At 35.2% G+C, this 22,660-nt stretch overlaps 1 protein-coding gene across 1 annotated transcript; it reads right to left on the bottom strand.

The window, feature by feature from the left end:
• Positions 1–1,835: 1,835 nt before the first annotated feature.
• On the bottom strand, positions 1,836–15,736 carry LOC111143625 (bile acid receptor-like). Its single transcript, XM_022497455.1, has 10 exons — positions 15,673–15,736; positions 11,793–12,155; positions 8,733–8,873; positions 6,860–6,999; positions 6,662–6,766; positions 6,424–6,523; positions 5,487–5,609; positions 4,942–5,067; positions 4,670–4,783; positions 1,836–2,083 (listed from the first exon to the last, which is right to left on the bottom strand). The coding sequence occupies exons 1-10, from the start codon at positions 15,734–15,736 to the stop codon at positions 1,836–1,838; spliced, it is 1,524 nt and encodes a 507-aa protein (XP_022353163.1).
• Positions 15,737–22,660: the final 6,924 nt, after the last annotated feature.

Genomic DNA, 22,660 nt, shown 5'->3' with positions numbered 1-22,660 from the left:
CAACAGTTAATGGGGAAAGAGGATTCCTGACCTAGAGAACACAGGCGAAGGCCCTGTGGTTGTGAGCGAGATTAGTACGAGAGAGACTCCAAGAAGTTTGGCGTAGGTGTGTGAGGCCAGGTGGGAAAACGGCAAGAGATGAGGCTGCAGATTTGGCAGATAGGAGGCCTTCCAAAGGCTTTTGGATTTTAGCCTTTATGGATGGGGATCTTGAAGAGTTCTGAGTAGAAAGGGAGGCAAGATCAAGTTCAGAAGAAAATGTATCGTTATGAAAAATGGCTTAGGCATGTCGGACTAGAGTTTGAGAGAGAGTTTAATAGGCGGGATAAGGTGTGAGGAGCTGAGCTGTGACAGTGAAGATGGAGAAGAGGCATCAAATGTATATTTAGGAAGTAAAATTAATAGGATTTGATGGCTTTTTAAAATAGTAAGCAGGGAAAGAAGTCTGACTGCTTGGCTTCAAGCTGGGGCGAGAAATACAATAAATATTGTGGTACTAAATACCTAGGTTTGAGCAATACGAGAATGAATTCCATTTTGAATACATTTGACTTTGTTTTCTAACTTCTTCCGGTACTATAATTGATGTTTTCCCAAAGGGCTTAAGTAATATTTTTAAATATCCAACTTTGTATAAATTTAATCTATGAGACATCATAGTTTCTGCTAAAATTTAAAAATTTTTGATCCAGGTTAAGTCCTTTACTTTACATTTTAAGGAAACAGTCTAGATACCCTATAAAAGACAAAATAGTACCTCCAAGAGATGATTCTAGGTTTATGCCCAAGATGCCCGGTGGGGGCAATAATTAATAAATTTAAATAAGACATTCTTGAAGTTGAGGATATAAATTCAACATTCCAGTTTTTTTTTTTTAAGTTTTATAGCTAAAAAAATAAAATGGACTATGGTCTTTTTTTCTGTCTTGAAAACCAAAATGTTACTATGCCTAGGATTAAATTAACTTAAATTCACAGTATTTTATTTACTTACACCCAGTCTTTCAAAACAATACTGCCAGCATAGAATTTCTCAATTTCATATACTTCACATAGAATTTATTTTTACTAAATAGCCTTTCTACCCATACAAGGATTAAAATATCTGTGGAAAGATTTCAGTTTTTAAAAACTTCATTTTTTCTACAAAAGGTATTGGCAAAAATGTCAAAATATTGCCTACCAGAATGAGTAGTAATTTGTGCTAAATTTCCCAGTGTATGTTAAAACATTTTGACGATTTGTCATTTTAACTTTTTTCAATATCTTACCATCACAGATTTTTTTAAATGTGGACTTAAAAAGATCTTTTTTTTAAGTTAAGAAAAAGTAAGAGTTGAACAGTTTTGTTCCCCTTTAATAATTCATAAAATGCTATAACAGGAATAAGTTTAGAAAGTTAGTTCTTAATCCATCAATCTGGCCTAATTAATGAGTTTCACAAACTACCTTTATTCTGATTACAATTGTTTCCACTAGATAGCCTTTCTCATGTCTATAATCTATATATTTTCATTCAGTTTTTCTACTAAAGGAAAAAAGTAAAGTTTTTTCAGGTAAGAACTCTATTTAACATTATTCCCTTTTGAAGGAACCATACGGTAACAATATAGTCATTGCTTCTTTTGAGTAAAATCTTGAAAAGAATCCTAGATGTCCCTCTAGTGGTTCGTCCTATATTCCACAAAATTTGATGAGCACTGATGACATCCATTTTATGGTGATATATTGGTTACCTAGCAAACCTGTTTGTTTTTCAAATCAGTCATCCTATGATGATAGAGTCAAAAATCTAGATTGGGAAAGTTTTAAGACAAACCACAACATTTTAAATTTCAACAATGTGAATACAAATTCCATTTCTCCAAGAGTGAACTAGCCAATTTGGGGTCCTTTGCTTTCCAGGTGCTAAGTATTTCTGAGTAGTTGTGAGTCAGTGTTCTCAGTTCAGTGAGCCTCCCTATGAGATGAGCAAAATGCTGTAGGTCTTCTGGATGATAAATTTTTGAATATTTGTACAAAATTTGTAAAATGGGTTCTTGTATATTTTCCACATGCTGCTTATCTTTAAGGTATGGACGATCTGAAAAACATCATCATATATATCTTAATGAATACTGGAAAGTTGTAGAAGATAATTAATTTAAAACAATACAGTTTGTAAATAATAAAAATAACAAATATTTACCAAACCCTTAATGTATGCAAGATATTATGCAAGTAACTTCATATAGTATCTTATTTAATCTTCATAGCACTCTATGAGGTAGAGAAATAAAGTCAAATAGGAAGAGAAGGGTCAGTAAGTGGTTGTAAGAGTACAAGAAAAACTTTCAAGCTTATTTGAAATTTAAAAAGATTAATTTCCTCAAGATGAACAGGAAGCAAAAGGTAAGCTTCTTAAGTACCTAGTTATAAAATATAAGAACCAACCAAGAATTTCTGAATGGGTAGGCAACAATTATTTATCCAGTCACTGTGGTGGAGACATAGCAGCAAACATAACAGACACCATTTCCTGTCCTCTTTAAGCTTTTACCCTGAGTTTGGGAGGAGTGGGCAAGAAAAGAGATATATACACATTTTAAATTTAAAAAGGGGGGGGGGTTCCTGGGTGGCTCAATGGGTTAAAGCCTCTGCCTTTGGCTCAGGTCATGATCCCAAGGTCCTGGGATTGAGCCCCACATCAGGCTCTCTGTTCATCAGGGAGCCTGCTTCCCTCCCTCTCTCTGCCTGCCTCTTTGCCTACTTGTGATCTCTCTCTGTCAAATAAATAAATAAAATCTTTTTTTTAAATAAATAAATAAATAATATGACAATGATAAGTGTTATAGAGAAAAATAAACAGAAGAAAGAATAAGAATTTAGGGGGAAGGGCAGTTGCTATTTTTAAAAGGGTAATCCAGAGGTAAGATGACATTTAACAGAGATCGGAGATAAAGAAGGGAAGAATGTAATTATCTGGGGAAAGAGCTTTCTAAGCATATTTGTCAGATACAACACAACCTGTGGCAGGAGCCTGCTTGACATTTTCAAGTAACATGTGTATCAAAAGTAATGTGGCTGTGGTGGTATAAGCAAAAGGGAAAGTAGTAGTCAATAACAGAAAGAACTTGGCTTTTACCTGTGTAGAACAGGAAACCATGAAAGAGTTATGAGTGGATGTGTAAACCTGGCGATTCACAGACCTGTACCCCTGGGGCTAATAATACATTATATGTTTATAAAAATTTTTTTAAATTAAAAAAAGAGTTATGAGCAGAGAAATGAAATGATCTAGCTTATGTTTTATTTTTTTTTTAAGATTTTGTTTATTTATTTGTCAGAGAGAGAGAGAGCAAGCACAGGCAGACAGAGTGGCAGGCAGAGGCAGAGGGAGAAGCAGGCTCCCTGCCGAGCAAGGAGCCCGATACGGGACTGGATCCCAGGACGCTGGGATCATGACCTGAGCCGAAGGCAGCTGCTTAACCAACTGAGCCACCCAGGCGTCCCTAGCTTATGTTTTAAAAGAGTAACTCTGGCTACTATATAGAGAATAGACTCTGGGGAGACAAGGGCAGAAACAGGAAAGCAAGAGAAGTTAATAGTTTGCATTAGGGTGGCCGGAACAGAGACAGTAAAAAGTGGTTGAGTTCTGGATATATTTAGAGTCTAAAGCCAAGAAGAGGTGTTGCGTATTTGACAGGGTATAAGAGAAAGAAAGTAGTGAAAGATGACTTCACAAATTTTGTCTTGTGTAACTTGAAGGATGGAGATGACATTTAGTAAAGATAGGGCAAGAATATAGGAGGATCAGTGAAAAGTTCAGGAGTTCACCTTGGGAGATGTTAAATTTGATATGTCTACTACAAGTTGAAATCTTGAGTAGACTATTTAGTGGAGCTTAGGGGAGCAGTCCAAGTTGGTATATAACTTTGGGACTTGTCAACATGTAGATGGTGTTTAAAGCCATGACATAGGATGAAATTTCAAAGGAAGTAAGTGTAGAAGAAAAGAGAACTGAGCTCTAGGACACTCAACATTTATTAGCATGGGAGATAAGGAGAAATCAACAAAGGAAATGGAAAAATCAGCCACTGAGGAGGAAAATCAAGAGAGTGTGATGTCCTGGAATTCAAGTGGAGGGAAAAATGTCTAGAAGGAGGGAATGATCAACAGAAGCCAAGTGATGAAAGTTTTCCAGGGAATGATCAACAGAAGCCAAGTGATGAAAGTTTTCCAAGAGAGGAGTGATCTGCTCTTCCAGATGAAGCGGATGGGTCAAGTACAATGAGGACTAAGAATTGAAAACTGGAATCAGCAGTGCCAGATTACTGACAGTCTTTGACAAATTATGGTAGAATGGAGAGAAGGGGACAAAAATCTGACTGCAGTGGGTTCAGGAGTAAATGAGATGAGATGAATGAAGGCAGGAGTACACAGGAAAAAAAATGTTTTTCTGTAGAGTAGAACAGAGAAATGGGAAAATAGCTGAAAGCGATTAGAGGTCAAGAAGCCTTTTTTCTAAGATGCAAGAAATTACAGCATGTTCATAAGCTGAAGCGAATTCTCTCAAAGAGAAAATTTTGAAATAAAGTTGTTAACATTTGGCATCAGTGAATAATAACCACAGACATCATGATTTGATTGCCAAACATAATCTAAATACATATTTCTGAATGGTTTTTACCTGAAAAAAACACAGTTGCTGCTGCAAGCAGAGCATATTCAGTATTAGTAATATTAAGTTCACTCATTCTTCTGTAGAAGTAAAACAATGTGGTAATAAATTCTTCAGCAATACCTAAAAAGATTAATATCAAATATATTTTTTTCAGACAATAGTGCATAATCAAACATATTGCCTTACCATCTTTTCTCAAAGCAGAATAATAAAATGAAACATTGTATCTGACCAATTTTCCCATCCAATATAATATTTTGTATTGTATGTAATATTACCAGTCAGTGTAGTAGGTGGACAGTCTTCATTGCAAAATGTTTCCATAGAATAAATAACACTTCTATTATCACTCTGATTGGGAAAATTCAGTGAATGATCTGAACGATCTGATATTCTCATAGGACCTAGTAACAGGGAAAAATAAAAAGTCTGATTTTTAAAAAATCTTTATACAGATAATAAATCCAATCTCTCTAATCTATTAGACAGGAAATATTCCCAACAAATGGTAGCTTTATAATTTTTATTCCTGAAACATGAACTGAGATAAGTAGTTCAGATTTTATATAAATTTCATGTAGAAAACCCTGCAAAAATGTTTTCCATGATGACATATAATTGAAAAAAAAAAGGTTTTCTTTAAAAGAAAAGCAAAAGCTAGATCAATGAATTGGAAAAGCTATCCTGAAGTACTTATACTAACTAGTAAAGCGAGAATATAATATTTATTATAAAAATATAATAAAAAATGATGTTATGTAATTTCTTGCTGTGTTTAATAGTAACCGTTAACATTAAGATTGAGTTGGTTGACATTTTTTACTTTCAGAAGCTGATGAAAGACATTCTTTCTGACTGTAAAGTTGGGCCCCATGAAGGAACATCACTTCAGTTTTTGATCCTTTGCATAATGCAGTCTGGTCCTCAGCCGTCAAATTTTCAAATCCTTGAAGAAAAGATCACATAATTGTTTGAAATGAGTAATGAAGAGGTAATTTTCAGGCATAAGATTTAATGTTTTTAATTATTCATTTAGTTATAATGTGAATCCTGTTTCCTTAGAATAATCAAGATCCATAACTACAAATATGAACAAAATTCTTGATTCTGCATGGTAATATTTTGGAGCACTCTCACCAGAAATAGAGAATAATACTTTCTCATATGGCAAAAGCAAATTAAACACAGTCAGTTTAGCCTCAAATAATTTACTTTTACAGTGAGTTATCTGTGCATATAATTAAGTTTTAGCCAACTGTAGCTTGATTTTTTTCATATTATACAATTTTATTTGATTTATTTTTATATTCAGAAACAACAATTCATTTCAAAACATTAAAAGACACAATCAATCGTGTCTTGCACTAAGTCTTTGGAGTCATTTGAATGTTTTTAAATATGAATATTTTAATCATCTGATTGTTTTTGTTTTATTTTGTTTTGAGAGAGAGAGAGAGAGAGAGAGTGCACAAGAGGTCCAGAGGGGCAGAGGGAGAGAGAGAATATTAAGCAGTCTCCACACTCAGCATAGAGCACAAGGTGGGGCTAAAATTCACAACCCTGAGATTATGACTTGAGCAAAAATCAAGAGTGGGATGATTAATCAACCACACCTGATTGTTTAAAGCATACAAAATGAACAGCTTTGGTGGAAAAACAGAGGTTTTATTTTCCTAAAATGTCCCCTTCCTTTAAAACAGGGAACTTTTTAAAAATTAAGTATGAAACTGATTTTTTCGCAAAGGTCATAAAGTGATTACCTGGGAGTCCCTTGGTAAAATCCATTAACCCCTGTAGGTGTAGGACCACTGTCTCCGAGAGTCTCAAAAAGCTCAGTTCAGGATTTACATACTTCTGCAGCTAGCCAACAAAAAGAAATAAGAGTAATGGATTTTATTTCTTTCAACTAACTGTTTAAATGTTTAACTTTCATGTTTATGCCCTTATTTTCTAAAATAATTAGTTATAAGTTATTTCTCCCCATTAATGAACACATACAAATTTCTTTGTTTCCTCTAAAGGAATTGTATACTTTTGATGAGCAGCCACAATGTTATTAATGAGCTGATGTTCCTCTTGAGTAAGTTCCATACTCTCCTTAATCTATAAGAAAACATAGGGGGAAAACTATAATGAATTTGTATTAAGCAACACATGTCATCATTAAAGAAACAAGAAATTTTATAAGAGTCTTACCATTTTTCCAGCTCTAGTGGATGATACAAGCTTGTTGTCTAGTCCTTCCTCTTCCACTTTGATGCTAGAGTAAAAACTATTCTTCTGTTTAAAGTTCTTTCGAAGTCTCTTTGATTTGCATTGGATTTCTGTGAGCAAACCTGTGATATTATGAAATTCAAATAAGATGTTTTAGGTTTAGCAAATAACATTATAGGATTTAATGAAAATGTTCTTATACTGTACACATATATTATCATAGACTTGTCTTTTCACAAAGAACTTTCCTTTTTTGGCAAGCATGTACACAGCAATTAAATTTACTACATTAATTTCTTTTCCTTCCATAACTACCCTCTACTTAAAAGTATACAGTCATCCTACACATAAATTAAAAATCAATTTTGCATCTCCAAACCATAAATTTAGACCTTTTTTTTAAGATTTTATTTATTTATTTATTTGACAGAGAGAATGAGATTACAAGTAGAGAGACAGGCAGGCAGAGAGAGAGGGGGAAGCAGGCTCCCTGCAGAGAGCCCGATGCGGGGCTCGACCTCAGGCCCCTGAGATCATGACCTGAGCCAAAGGCAGAGGCTTAACCCACTGAGCCACCCAGGCGCCCCAAAACCTTTTATATTAGAGAAATTTCTACATTATATCATGGAAACAACATAGAATATCAATTGATATAGAAGTTCAACTACTTTATCTCTGAGCTTTTTTCTTTGATTTTTTATATAAAGTCAAGGAAATATTTTGTGATTTTGTTAAATGAGCTAAGTCACTTTTTTTCTTAATAAAACAAGACAATGGTATTTTGTTATGGCAGTCTGAGCAGTCTCAGACAGAGATAAAGTAAAGGATTCAGCTGGTTGGACAAGACGACCTTAAGATCGACTCCAACCTGAATTTTTTTTTTTAATATTTTTAAGTAATCTCTATCCCCAACATGGGGCTCAACCTCACAACCCTGAGATCAGGAGTCATATGTTCTATCAACTAATCCAGCCAGCCAGGTGCCCCCACCCCTGGAATTTTAAATAATAGGAATCCTTTTGGTCAAGCTATAAAGAGTTAAGATTTTATTAAAATAAGCAATGTAATATAAACAGATCATTACATTGGTGTTTATTGAACAGGAGTGTAACTTAATAAAAATTGAAGAATATTATCATAGCAGTTAAAGGAAAATAAAAAAGAGATAATGAAGAAGCAGCCATAAAATTAATATAATAGAAAGACTGCAAGATAAGAGTTTGAGCAAGGCTAGGTTAAGCATGAAAACACTAATACTTTATTAAGAAAATGAACTTTGAAATTACCATGACATTTTGAGCCCTAGGAAATAGGAGGAAATAAGGCCAAAATCTTAGTACTACCCTGAGGATTACATGATATCATGTAATTTATAAGCTAAAAACACTGTGAACATAGAAGGAACTCAAACAGCCTAAGTACTCTTCTGCCTGTTCGAGTTGGTTTTTGACACCTATGAGCTGTTAGTAGGCTCTACATACCTACTTGTCATGTAGGCTTCTAAAGATACAAGACCAAAGAAGGGGAACTACTAATTTAAAATTCTGCTCTTTGTAGATAAATTATATAACCTTAGGTTAAGTCATATGAAAATACAAGGATTTCCAATGAAGAAGAACATATGATTATTGCCAAAATTAGAGCAATATAGTGTAGAACAGGGTTTATGGAAATAATTACCTAGATTGATTACTAGTCATCCCAATCTATCAGTTGTTAGAGAAATAGCTTAAATCTAGACTAATATGTTAATGTTCAAAATGATAATTTGAGTAATGCATTATGTTGTCAATAAGGTAAGAAAAGCTAAAATCACCCTCAAAAAAGAACCCCCAAAGTCCATAATAACACTTACATTCTGCCAGCATTCCTACTGCCTTACACTTTTTCAGTCTGCACTCTTGACATTTCCTACGCATGTACATGTCCATTTCACAGTGGCCACCATTCTTGCAGTGATATACTGCATTTTTGGTGATACTACGTCGAAAAAAACCTAATAACAAAAAAAGTACTTTTAAAATTTCACTATTAAGTATTTTTAGGGTTTTGTTTGTTTAAGATTTTACTTATTTGACACAGAGGGAGCAAGAGAGCACAAGCAGGTAGGCATAGGGAGAGGGAGAAGCAGACTCCCCACAGAGCAGGGAGCCTGATGTGGGGCTTGATGTGGGGCTCAATGTGGGGTTTGCTTCCGGGACCCTGAGATCATGACCTGAGCCAAAGACAGATGCTTAACTGACTGAACCACCCAGGAGACCCATTTTTTAAATATATATCTTCCTAGTAGAGTTAAGTAATCAAAATAACTAAATTATTTCAATAAAATGCTTTTTTCCATCAGTAAGATTCAATTTAATATATGTTTATATTCCTTCATGATTGATATCTTCTATTCCAAGGTTGTTTCTTTCAATAATCACATCTAGAAATTAAACAAAATAGTTCCATCAATTAAGATAACTTTCTATTTTAATATGGCTATAATATATCATCTAAAAGTATTTTTACAACTATGTTGTACAGAATATCAGGATTCCATGAAGCGTCTCTCAAGGTGCCCTTGAAAGAATATACGCTCCTCGAAATAAGTCAATTGGAGAAAGACAACTATCATATGATCTCCCTGATAAGAGGAAGTGGAGATGCAATGTGGGGGGTTTGAGGGGTAGGAAAAGAATAAATGAAACAAGATGGGATTGGGAGGGAGACAAACCATAAGAGACTCTTAATGTCACAAAACAAACTGAGGGTTGCCGGGGGGAGGGCTGTAGGGAAAGGGTGGTGGGGTTATAGACATTGGGGAGGGTATGTGCTATGGTGAGTGCTGTGAAGTGTGTAAACCTGGCGATTCACAGACCTGTACCCTGGGGCTAATAATATATGTTTATAAAAAATTTTAAAAATTATTTTTAAAAAATCACAGAGCTAAAGAGAAAAAAAAAAAGAATATACGCTCCTGTAAAACTATAAGGAAAACCTCTTTTCTTTTCTCCTCATATTACCACCTCAACCATACAAATAGGAAAAGATATTCTTTGAAACTTACTTCTCTATCTTTCTTCCTTTTTTAGCACTCACCCACGTTAGAAAACATTTTTAGGTTATTTGGTCTGAGACATTGAATAGGCTGTGGTGTGTGTGTGTATGTGTGTATGTGTCTGTGTCTGTGTGTGTGTGTTTTGGTGGAGGTGTCTATATTATCCTTTTCACTTCCTAAATCCATGCATAGCAGCCCCCCTTCCCATTTCCTCTTTCATTTCCCATTCCTACGCAGTAACCTCTGCTATCTTCCTCTGAATCCATTCCAAGCAGTAAAGTTGACAATCTTTGTCAATGCCCCTCTTAGAGACCTGTCGTACCCTTTTTTTCTGTAGACCACACTTGAGAGTTCTGTGATTTAGATTCAGCAAAGGAAATAGAAATTTCAGCTTAAGTTTCTAGAACCATGCCACATCTTCCATCTAGTTTTTTTTTTAAGATTTATTTATTTATTTAAGAGAGAGAGAAAGAGCAGTAAAGAGAGAGGATAAACATGAGTGAGGGTCAGGAGAGGGAGAAGCAGGTTCACCACTGAGCAGAGAGCTTGATGTGATGTGGGGGCTGGATCCCAGGATGCTGGGATCATGACTTGAGGTGAGGACAGGAGGCGCTTAACCTGGGGGCCCCTTCTTCCATCTAGTTTGAACAGCAAGACCCTGCCTTTTAAGAATAAGCAAATACTGGGCGCCTGGGTGGCTCAGTGGGTTCAGCCGCTGCCTTCGGCTCGGGTCGTGATCTCGGGGTCCTGGGATCGAGTCCCGCATCGGGCTCTCTGCTCAGCGGGGAGCCTGCTTCCCTCCCTCTCTCTGTCTGCCTCTCTGTCTACTTGTGATCTCTCTCTGTCAAATAAATAAATAAAATCTTAAAAAAAAAAAAGAATAAGCAAATACTTGCCCAGCTATTCTGTTCATAAAGCTGGTACCTAATTTCCCACAGTCTTCATTGGGCTATTCTTTGTGAGGGGCGAGTTGTGAGATTCTGACAGTAAATCTTCACCCTGAACTTCTAAACAGACATGCTTACCAAGATGCATTGGCCTAATCATTTCCAGGTTCTGTCCCAACATTGCAATTGTAAATAAAAATAATGCAGGAGTGTTTCAAAAACTTCATCAAGGACTCAAAACTTCATCAAGGACTATTTTCACTCTTTGAAAATTTCATTGTCAATTATGATCTTCACTTGCAAGCCTCCCATTTGTTTCCAGAAAAGCATTCAAAGAAATTAAAATAGCATCATAGAAGTCATTTAATTCAAATTCCCTTCTAATGCATGAATTATATCAACCACATGAGAAGATGGAGCAGTTAACATTGAGATATTTTTTAAAATCTTTTTTTCTAAAAGATTTTATTTATTAATTTATTTATTTATTTGACAAAGATAGAACGCTATGTGCTGGAGCAAGAGGAGGGGTGGAGGGGAAGGGGCAGAGGGGGAGGGAGAGGGACAAGCAGACTCTGAGCCAAGCGCAGAGCGTCCCACTCCAGGCTTGATCCCACCACCAGAGATCACAACCTGAGCCAAAACCAAGGGCCAGTCGCCCAACCAATGGAGCCACCCAAGAGCCCCTAAAAATCATTTTCTATTCCAATATCCGATTCCTCTAAAACCACAGAAACCTTCTGCTGCATAAATACTGAATTTTCTATTTAAATGGAAAAGTTTTCATCAAAAATGAAAACTAAATCAACGCTATTACATTCTATTTTCATGTCTTCTAGGCATGGATTGACCACCTTTAAATGTATCAATGGCTCTCTCTGGTTTTATTTTTCACACTCTGAAAAATAAGAGTATTCTTACACGCCTAAACTTCCATGACTCTTCAGTGAACACTAGGACTTCAGTTTGGTTTTGACTTCTTCCTTACCCTTGCAACCTTCGCAAGTAAGTGCATTATAATGATATCCTGATGCTTTATCACCACAAACTACACAGAGTTCTTCCTGCCGCTTAATCCGAATAGAAGAGTGAGTTAGTCTGGACCTTTTTATTCCAGAATATCCATCTTCAGCATCATGGTCAACCACATAAGTGGGTTTATTTAGTTCATAGGAACCAAATCCACACTCTCCACCACCAAACTGTGGATCCAAGCTGTAAGTGTTGAAATGACTTTGTAAAGATTGGGACTGCAGAGCTGTTGGAAACTGGACCGTAGAGTACTGGCAATAAGCTGATTCTTGACAATCAGTGTCGTGCAGCTGATAGTTGATTTGCTCTGGCAGAATATCTAGTTGTTTTAATAGTAAAAAAAAAAAAAAAAAAAGAACAAACGGTAAAAAGTCAAAATTCCATAATTATTTTCAAATGTCAAAGAGCTGTATGCTCAACAATGAGTTCAACATGTCCACTGCGTCGCAAGGACTTGCTGGCCAGCACCAGGAGCAAGGAACAGGCAGTAAACTGATTTACCCTGCTTCATAAGTGCTGCCATTCCAGGGGTAGGCAGAGGTTGCTCTGGGGCTGGGGAAAAGGCCAGTCTGTTGCTAATGGCTTACATATCAATCCAGTCTCCCTTCTTAAATAGAAATGTGTATTTCCCCTTATTTGGAAGGAAAGAAGGCTTTCCCCATCCTTTGCATTTCCCTTGTATGGATAAAATGATTTGCAGTACAGTCAGGTCAGTAAAGACATGAATTAATAAATTATCCCACCCCCCAAAAAAAATCAAACTAAAATACAATTTTACTTGGTTATTTCAAGCAAATATATGTATGTATATATATACATATACATATATATATGTTTTTGTTTGAACTCCCCATTAAATATACCTTAACACTGTCCTTTGCCATTTGTACACCTGATTTAAATTACTAGTTTCTTTTGTATTTTGTTGACTAACAATTCTAACTATCAATTATCTGGGGATAAATTTGCCTGCTTTACCAGGTTACTATAAGGATGAAACAAAATATGGTATGCAAAAGCATATATAAAATATAAACTAATGCTTAATGAATATCATTATAATTATCAGAAGCTTCCAAACACCAACTTACTTTCTTTTTTAAGATTTATCTATTGGGGCGCCTGGGTGGCTCAGTGGGTTAAGCCGCTGCCTTCGGCTCAGGTCATGATCTCAGGGTCCCGGGATCGAGTCCCGCATCGGGCTCTCTGCTCAGCAGGGAGCCGGCTTCCCTTCCTCTCTCTGCCTGCCTCTCTGTCTACTTGTGATCTCTCTCTGTCAAATAAATAAATAAAATCTTTAAAAAAAAAAAAAGATTTATCTATTTATTTCAGAGAGAGTGCGCACATGCGCGAGCTGGGGGAGGGGCAGAGGGAGAAGGAGAGAGAATCCTTGGGCAAACTCCCCACTTGATTCCTGGACCCTGATGATGTGGGAAACAGGCAGAAGAAAAAATTATTAAATTTCCTTACCCACTGACAAGCCCTCGAAACAGGCAGAGTGACATTCCTCTAGGGACTCAACTACCTCCACCTTAACGCTTTGCTAAGGGCAAAGGGCAATCCTAGCCTGAGGACCTCCACCCTCAACCAGGATCCTGAAGTCTACTTTAACAATTCCTTTGAAAACTTCCTTTATCTCAAAACTCTCCAAGCATATGACCACTGATACACATCTAAAGGTTCTCACCAACAAAGGCTTTATTACTGGTAATGAATAACCTTTTTCCCCAACAATATCTAGCCCCTCAAGGTCCTAGAAATCTTGCTTACAAAATTCCTTGGAGACTTACGCCATCCCTGACCCCCTCCCAACTTGTAAGTCATATAATGGACCGCTCCTCACAACCCCAGGTAGCAGCTCTTTCTGCCCACCGGTCCTGTCCCTCTGCTTTAATAAACCACCATTTTGAACCAAAGATGTCTCAAGAATTCTTTCTTGGTCATTGGCTCTGGACCTCACCCCACTAAACCTCCCTTTTATTCTAAAACTTCATCACTGAGATCATGGTCTGCACCAAAATCAAGAGCCAGCCTCCTAACCAAACTGAGCCACCCAGGTGCCACCAACTTACCTTCTGCTTTCAGGAAAATTTCTAAGTCTAAATCCAGAAAATTGGCTCCAAAAGGACCCAGGAATACTGAATATCTATATCTGTAACTAGTAATATTTGTACTTTTCCTGATGCTGAGTCAGGTGATTAAACTTACTTTTAACCTCAAAATTATACCACCAAGATTGGTAAACAGTGTAATTTTTATTAACTCACATAAATCACTTGCAATCTTATAGCATTCACTCTAATGCTAAGTGTTGAATAAATACTAATAATAACCTAATATAAAAAGAAAGATTATCAGTAAAAACAATGTAACTTTTTTTTATTAAAGAGGGCCTTTCTTGAATGAGTGTCAAAAGACTGCATAATACTAGCTGATGTTCCATTACCATGGAAATTAGAATTGAAGCCCTAACCTTTACCTTAACCCTAAAAGAAAACGGCATTTAAATTTAAATTTATATAATGGGCATTAAGGAGGGCATGTGATGTAATGAGCACTGGGTATAAGACTGATGAATCATTGACCTCTACCTCTGAAACCAATAATACATTATATGTTAATTAATTGAATTTAAATTTTCAAAAACTTAATAAATAATATTGTAAGTGCCTATTTAGCCAGAGCTATTCCGTCTCAGTTAACAGTGGTTTTGTTGTTTATGCAGTAAAACTTAAACTGACCCTACCCCCCCCCACCCCGCCAGGGGAACTTACTTAAAAGCAAGTCCGGGAAACAAGTAAAATATGGTTGACCAGTCCCTTATAACAGAGCCCAAATACAAGGGCGCGTCAGGCCAGGTGGAGACATCCAATCACTATCTCCCTAAAAAAATGTGGGCCCCACCTTTTGGGCGCCTTTTGGGCGCCAATTCTGACCAAGGTGATAGGCTAGTCCAAATAGCTACTATAGGGTGAATTGTAATTCAATTGGCCACCCGTGTGTGACCTAGCATGACTATACAACTTTCTCTGTGTGTTACAATCTCATTGGCCACCTGTGTGTGGCCAGGCTCAACCACCTGGCCATTGCCCTTTAAAAGTTAGTCTGTGAGGCTGGGAGGGGTCACTCTCTCTGTAAGAGGCGGCCCAGAGGTGGCCCCGACCGGTCGGTTTGATTCTCTGTGCTGGCGCGAAATAAAGCTTTGCTTGACCTTTGCTTTGTATCAGTCTCGCTCCTTTGATCACGGACCCTAACAATATAAATAATAAATTAATTAATAAATAATTTTTAAACCCACAAAAAACAAAAGATTAAAGATTAAAAAATTAAATTAAATTAAGTTTATCTTATGGCCTTAGTCTTTTTGGAGAAAATTCCTTTTGTATCCTGCATTCTGTTTCTATTTCTTTCCCTTTGATAAAAATCTTATATTAAGATGAAAATTTCAAGTATATGAAATAACTACTCTGAGCCACATTTACTGAATTGCATGTGAACTAGCTTCAGCTAAACCCTAAAAATAACTTCTAATTTGCATGTTGATTCAAATTTTAAAAATCAAATACAATTTTAGACTATCAGGCTTTTCTCTCTTTACATTTGATTCTGGCTTGCAACATTTTAGAGTTACTGATTTTTTTGAAATTAATTATATTCTCTTGTAAGAGAATGATTTTTTTAAGTTTTTATTTTAATTCCTCTTGTAGGGAACAATTTAAACTCTTTGGTTTGCTTGTTAGTTTCTTAAAAAAAAAAAAAAAAACCTCTGTAATTAACCATAATGTCACACAAGAAGTGTTTTATCAACCATTATACAGTAGCTTTTTGTTACATACCATAGTACTGCACTGGTTCAGCAAAACAGTAACCATCAGATGTAGTGACATAAGAATTTGCCATTCTCTGCTCCAAGTCTCACTTATTCATCAGTGAATGCTGAAATTGAACTGAAGGAAACAAAACTTTTGTAGACTCTTTGAAAGTATGCTCATCAAGTCAGCATGATTTTATAAAAGTACAATACTATTTTTGAAAAATAAAGAGTTTAGTAGAATTTTTACATTAGACATTTCTATTTATCCTTTAACTGGAAGAATATTGAGTTCTCATATCTCTATACACCAAATTGTTAATTCTGCCAATTTTTTATTGCTTGGCTCTTTATAAATAACTCAATAAATCTCGGTAATAATGAAAGTGGCTTTTGAAAGTTTACCAAGCTTTGGTGTTAGGCTTCATATACGGCTTTTGCTACTTATTTATGGGTCATTCATTAAATCTCCTTAAACCTTAGTTTCCTTATTTGTAAAAGAAAAATAATAAAACCTTCCTAGCAAAGTTGTTGGCAGAGTTGAATTAATGTATGTAAAATCCAGCACAGTTCTTAATAACTCATTCTTATCATCGCTACTCTTATAGTTCCAAGATCTCAGTGTTCTAAATTTAGATGAATTAGGAAGAAAAATTAGACTTTTTCATGAAAGAAATTAAAGAATAGGAAAAATGGCTTTCATAACATTTGTTTTTATCTTCTAAATCTGCTCTATTTTCTTAGCCCTGTGATATGCTAAACATCAAAATACTAATTTTGGCTCCCTTGACTAATTAAAATTTTCTTTTTCAAAAAAAAAAGTTTATGGATTACTGGAAAAAGTGTTATACTTTTTAATAGTAAAGTATAACACTTTTTCCAGTAATCCATAAACTTTTTTTTTTTTAAAGAAAATTTTAATCTTAAGCTGTGATTTCCTGTGGAAGTTTATTCAAATTTTTGGAGTTCCTTTCCAGGAAATAACAAAAATAAATAGTTTTTCCTGTTAAGGGTTCATCTTAGATTGTGAATAATTTTTTCAATAATTTTTACAATAATTTTTCAACTAAATGAACTGAATGAACTAAATGAACTAAAATTTAGTTCTAACTAAAAATCAACTAAATGAACTAAAATGAACAACTCTGGAAACAATAGATGTTGGCAAGGATGCAGAGAAAGGGGAATACTCTTACACTGTTGGTGGGAATGCAAAGTGACAGAGACACTCTGGAAAATAGTATGAAGGTTCCTCAAAAAGTTCAAAATAGAGCTACCCTACAACCCAGCAATTGCACTACTAGATATTTATCCAAAGGGTACAAACATAGTGATTCTTGAAAGGCCACATGCGCCTCAATGTTTATAGAAGCAATGTCCACAATAACCCCCATGCCCATCAACAGATGAATGGATAAAGAAGATGTGGTATATGTATACACATACAATGGAATATTACTCACACACCCAAAAGAATGAAATCCTTCCATTTGCAATGACATGGGTGGAACTAGAGGGTATTATGCTAAGGGAAATAAGTCAGAGAAAGACAAATATATGATTTCACTCATATGTGGAATTTAAGAAACAAAACTGATGAACATAGGGGAAGGGAATAAAAAAATAAGATGAAAACAGAGGGAGGCAAAACACAAGAGACTTTTAACTTTAGGAAACAAACTGAGGGTTACTGGAGGAGAAGTAGGTGAGAGGATGGGGTAAATGGGTGATGGGCATTAAGGAGGGCCCTTGATGTAATAAGCACTGGGTGTTATATGAAATTGATGAATCATTAAGTTCTATCTGTGAAACTAATAATATCATATATGTTAACTAAGTGGAATTTTTAAAAACATTTTTAAATAGTAAAGTCTACAAATCATAAGCTATTATAAGAAAAGTTATTCACAGGGGTGCCTGGGTGGCTCACTCGTTAGTGTCTGCCTTCAGCTCGGGTCATGATCCCGGGGTCCTGGGATCCAGCCCCGCATCGGGCTCCCTGCTTGGCAAGAAGCCTGCTTCTCCTTCTCCCACTCCCCCTGCTTGTGTTCCTGCTCTCACTGTCTCTCTCTTTCTCAAATAAATAAATAAAATCTTTTTTAAAAAATTATTCACAATCTAAGATGAACCCTTAACAGGAAAAACTATTTTTGTTATCTCCTAGAAAGGAACTCCAAAAATTTGAATAAACTTCAACAGGAAATCACAGCTTAAGAAATTGAAAATTATTTGAAGAAAATAAAGGCCACTCTAAAGTCCATAGTCTTTTATAGCTTTATCCTCTCTATTAAAGATAAAGACAGTTTTCACCTTTAAAAAGAACAAAAAAAAAAGAAAAGAAAAGAAATGGGTTTTAAATCATGCCAAAAAATTTATGTGACAAATTTCTTAGCCTCTGAGATTATATTGAGAAGTCTTTCCCTTTGATTTATTATTCATGTGTGAACTTCATGGCTGAGGTTTCTATATCCATGAAGATGATTTAAATAGTAATATCTTTGAAATGTGTCCCCTTTATCATCTAATAGAATGTATGTTCTTCTAAAAGCACTTGAAACTCCCAGTCTTCTGACAGCACAGCAGTAGTCCTTTAGAATAAGCACTGGATGAAAGGGATGAAGCAAAAACAGTGCCCCCCAAAAAAGTGAAATTTTAATACAAAGTTTCCCTTGAAAAGTCAGGACTAAAATCAGTAAGATTAGTCAGTCAACACTTCAGTGTTTCAATATTGCAACAAGTCAATTGACTTGCCATATAAAAACAATTCTGAATGTTATCCATTTAATATGTGTGATACTTTGTAGCAATGGTTCTGTTCAGTTCTTTCCAAACTTCTCTTTTGAGCCTCAGTTAGCATTTAGAAAATTAAAAATGAATCTGAAAACTTGAAGTTGTTACTCACTCTTCTTTAAAAATTGCTGCACTTACTATTAGGCTTCATATAATATTGCACATCTGAAGAAGACTGAAAATTAAAATTGGTACTACTTAGATGTAGACTTCACTGAATGAGAGTTTGAGAAATAATATAGAATGAACCGGAGGTAGTTCGTTAAAACAAAACCGGTGCTATCCTAACAAAGACACACAAAAGTATCTTATAGTGATCCCACTATAAATTGTAAATAATAGTATTCTGAAACCAAATCCTTCCAATACTGTAGATAAACACCCAAAAATATTATCTAAAGTAAACCTGTTTGGGTTTTTTAATTTTTTTTTAAGATTTTATTTCTTCATTTGACAGACAGAGATTACAAGTAGGCAGAAAGGCAGGCAGAGAGAGAGAGAGAGAGGAGGAAGCAGGCTCCCGCTGAGCAGAGAGCCTAATGTGGGGCTTGATCCCAGGACCCCGAGATCATGACCTAAGTCGAAGGCAGAGGCTTTAACACACTGAGCCACCCAGGCGCCCCTGTTTGGGTTTTTTTGTTTTGTTTTGTTTTTTTCTGTTAGGGTTTTTTTTTTTTTTAACATTTTATTTATTTATTTGAGAGAGAGAGAGACAGTGAGAGAGACCATGAGCAAGGAGAAGGTCAGAGGGAGAAGCAGACTCCCCGTGGAGCTGTGAGCCTGATGCGGGACTCGATCCCGGGACTCCAGGATCATGACCTGAGCTGAAGGCAGTTGCTTAACCAACTGAGCCACCCAGGTGCCCTCTGTTAGGGTTTTTTAAAAGTTTATTTATTTAAGCAATCTCCACGTCGAAAGTGGGATTCGAACCCATGACCCCAAGATCAAGGGTGACATGGCTCTTGCCTAAGCCAACTAGGCACCCCAAAGCAGACCTGTTTTTATGGACTAGTTATATTCAGGGCATTTATGGGATATATACATAAAAAGGTTTTGATTAAAAATATGCCTTTTTAAATATAAAATATTTATGTTTTATATGCTCATAGTAATATTTTCTACACAAAATTTTTCACTAATTATGTGTTCTTCAGCCTTTTAGATGTTTAATAGAAGTATTATAATATGTATGCATAATAAAAACTTTCAGAAATAAAGTATTCATAAAATTAGTTTAAGAACACTCAAGTAGATTATTAATAGCATAGAGGGAAGTATGTAATCAAAAACTTCCTATCTTATTAAAAAGAAAAGTTACAGTAAGCCTGGAGTGATTCTGTTTTGTTATCTTTCCTAGTAAATATTTATTTAAAAACAAAAATAACTCAGTTAAGAGAGGAGATTTTATCAAGAGGATCAATTTAGCATGGGCAAAGTCTATTTTTTTTTCATTAACAAATACAACTTTATTTAAAAAGCTGTATTTTTCATAGATTATAATAGCTATTTTACTGAAAAGATACTTAATTGCAGAAATGAATTTGCATCTCCTCTGCCTTAACTAGGTATTGTGCTTAGTAAATCTTCATATGGCTAGAACTTTACCAGGAAAAACATATTGACTCCAGAGAACTACATCCACATGTTAAAGAATTTTACAGTTTTTATATTTTTACTCTTGCAATATATGTCATCTGAATCATGAATAATGCATTGAATAAAATTAATATAACTGAAAAGTAGATGGCTTCATAAGAAAAACTGAAAATTTCAGTTTTCACAGTAGCCTCTACCAAAAAATGAATGATAGTGCTCTATGATACATAATTATAAAAAATTTTTTACAGCAGAGCCTCTTTGAGCCAAAGTTCTCTGAACTTATTGGAACCAAGAAAAATGAAAATGAAACGGATATATTTGAATAACAGCACAAATGAAGGCTTCTTGATTTTTTTTATAAGAATCTGTCCTTTAACCTTAGAATACTGGGAAGATTTTACATGCTGAAGTTTTCACATAGAGTTTTATTATACAACTTCATTGAGATGTAATTTACATAATATAAAATTCTCTTTTAAATTGTACAATTCTTGGTTTTAATATCCACAGTGTGTAACTATCACCACCATTTAATTCCAGAGCATTCTTATCACTGCAAAATGAAATTCCCTACCCATAAGCGGTCACTTCCCATTCTTTCCTCCCCCAATCCCTAGTACAGTTTCTATGTATTTGCCTATTCTAGACACTTCATATAAATGGAATCATGCAATTCCATATACAGTTTTAAATGAAAACAGTATTTAATTAATATGTCAAGTAATTTTCACAACTTAAGAGAGAAATCAGAATATACATTTAGAAAATTTGTGACTATGAAATAAATATATACTTCAGAGATCTAGAAATATATTTTGTGTCCATAAAAATTTTTATACTTTGTATAACCATAGCATTTTGAATAGAAGTTTAATTCCCGGAATATACCTTTATCAGAATATATTTCAATATATTACATATATTGAATATATATAAAATATATAACTTGATATATTTCAAATTGCCTTGAGTTCACATATAACCTGTTGTTTCAAAAAATAAAATGTATTTTAAGAAGTTCCTGATTAAAAACAAGTTTCATTTTAAAAGGTAAGAGTAAATATCACTGTGAACCAACTTACATTATTACATCAAATGTCACCTGGAGTCCAACCACAGTCCAAAATTGCCTTATCATTCTTCAGGAGAAGACCAATCACTATATAATCTACTTAAATTTCTCATCTTCAAGAAGCAAATGCTTTTTATAGTTTGACTATCATAGTAACAACAATTGGCTTATTAATTTCACAAAAGCTAAATGAATGATGGTGGAAACTAAATAGAGTTCCAAAAATACCCTCAACAGCTTACAGTTTAACAATAGTTTCAATTGCCCACAAAATTAACATTCATATTTAATTGAGACAGCATAAAACTATAAAATTTGGGGTTTGAGGGAAGACAAAATACTCACAGTTAAACAATATGACTAGAGATTGTCCTTTTCCTCGAAGAACAAGTATAAATGGATTTAACAACAACTTCCACTTTCCAGCTGGAGCAAACCGGACCTTTTCCCTATTTATCAAGGAGCCGAGAGGGGGGCATTCTGCATACACTTAGGCTCCAGACACTCCACAGAGCAAAGCTTCAGCTCTATCTCAGAGACAAACTTCCCACACAATCCTCTCTTGGGTCAAAACAAGGGCAGTTATTATTTGACATAAATCAAATAATAACCAGATCATCAGGGATAGAGGTCTTTGGGATCTTCAGGTCACACTCTCCCAGAGTTCTTTATTGTTTACTTAATAAATATTTTGTTTTCTTGATTAAATTTGACATTCTCCCACTTTGGTTACAAAACACTGGGTCTCTAGAAACTACTAAGCAATACGCACAGGAAAGGAAAATTCCTCATTAATTCAAACTCCACTAAAACAGGTGTTACAACAATTCAACTTGAAGTTGATCTCTGCATTCCCTACCCCAAAAAAGGTGTTAACCCAATTATAAATGTGAACAATAATTCAGATGGGTACAACAGTATATGTGTACAAGTCATCTAATCCAACCCTCTCCATTTTTTGGCTTAGAAAAACTGCCACGCAGATAGATACTACTCCTTTTTCAGGGGCTCATAGCTAGTTAGTGGCAGAGGTGAAACTCAGTGCAAATGCAAACAGTTGAACAAGATATATAGGTCAGTTCACCATGATTTTTTAATGTCATCTACATGAACAAAGCTTGCTGGATACCAGGGTCATGGTCTCACCTCTGCAAGGCATTTCTACAGAACCAAGGTTATAAATGTATTCCACAGCTACATTCCCATTCTCCTGGTCCCCTCTCTGCTGATTCATTTATTTTATAGGACTGTAGGATGTGGTCTCTGTCCTCCCTGGTTCTACTGTCACATTCATGTGGCCTGGGATACACTATTCTACCTTTCTTGGCACCTGATCTCAGTCCACATTCAGTTTCTGACTTCACAACTACTAAGTTGATGCTGACTTCTTCAAGGGTCCTTATCTACTATGGGGAAGAATTCATAATAAAATCTCTAAGTCATGTCACATGAGTTTTGTTTCTCTTTTAAAATAATAGGCCCTGGATCTATAAATTTTAATCAGTGAACCAAAAGAATAATAGTCTCAGCATTATAATTCATTTATTTGATT

This window comes from Enhydra lutris, unplaced genomic scaffold, assembly GCF_002288905.1.
Source record: "Enhydra lutris kenyoni isolate GAN:26980312 unplaced genomic scaffold, ASM228890v2 scaffoldscaffold9, whole genome shotgun sequence".
NCBI lineage: Eukaryota > Metazoa > Chordata > Mammalia > Carnivora > Mustelidae > Enhydra > Enhydra lutris.
This window is presented reverse-complemented; position numbering and strand designations above follow the sequence as displayed.

Coding starts and splice junctions, on each gene's coding strand:
- LOC111143625 (XM_022497455.1), bottom strand. CDS start 15,736: ATGGCAAATTCTTATGTCACTACATCTGATGGTTACTGTTTTGCTGAA. Junction 5,068..5,486: donor TCTTTCATCAGCTTCTGAAA/GTAAAAAATGTC, acceptor CCCTGTTACTAG/GTCCTATGAGAATATCAGAT. Junction 4,784..4,941: donor TCCACCTACTACACTGACTG/GTAATATTACAT, acceptor TAATCTTTTTAG/GTATTGCTGAAGAATTTATT.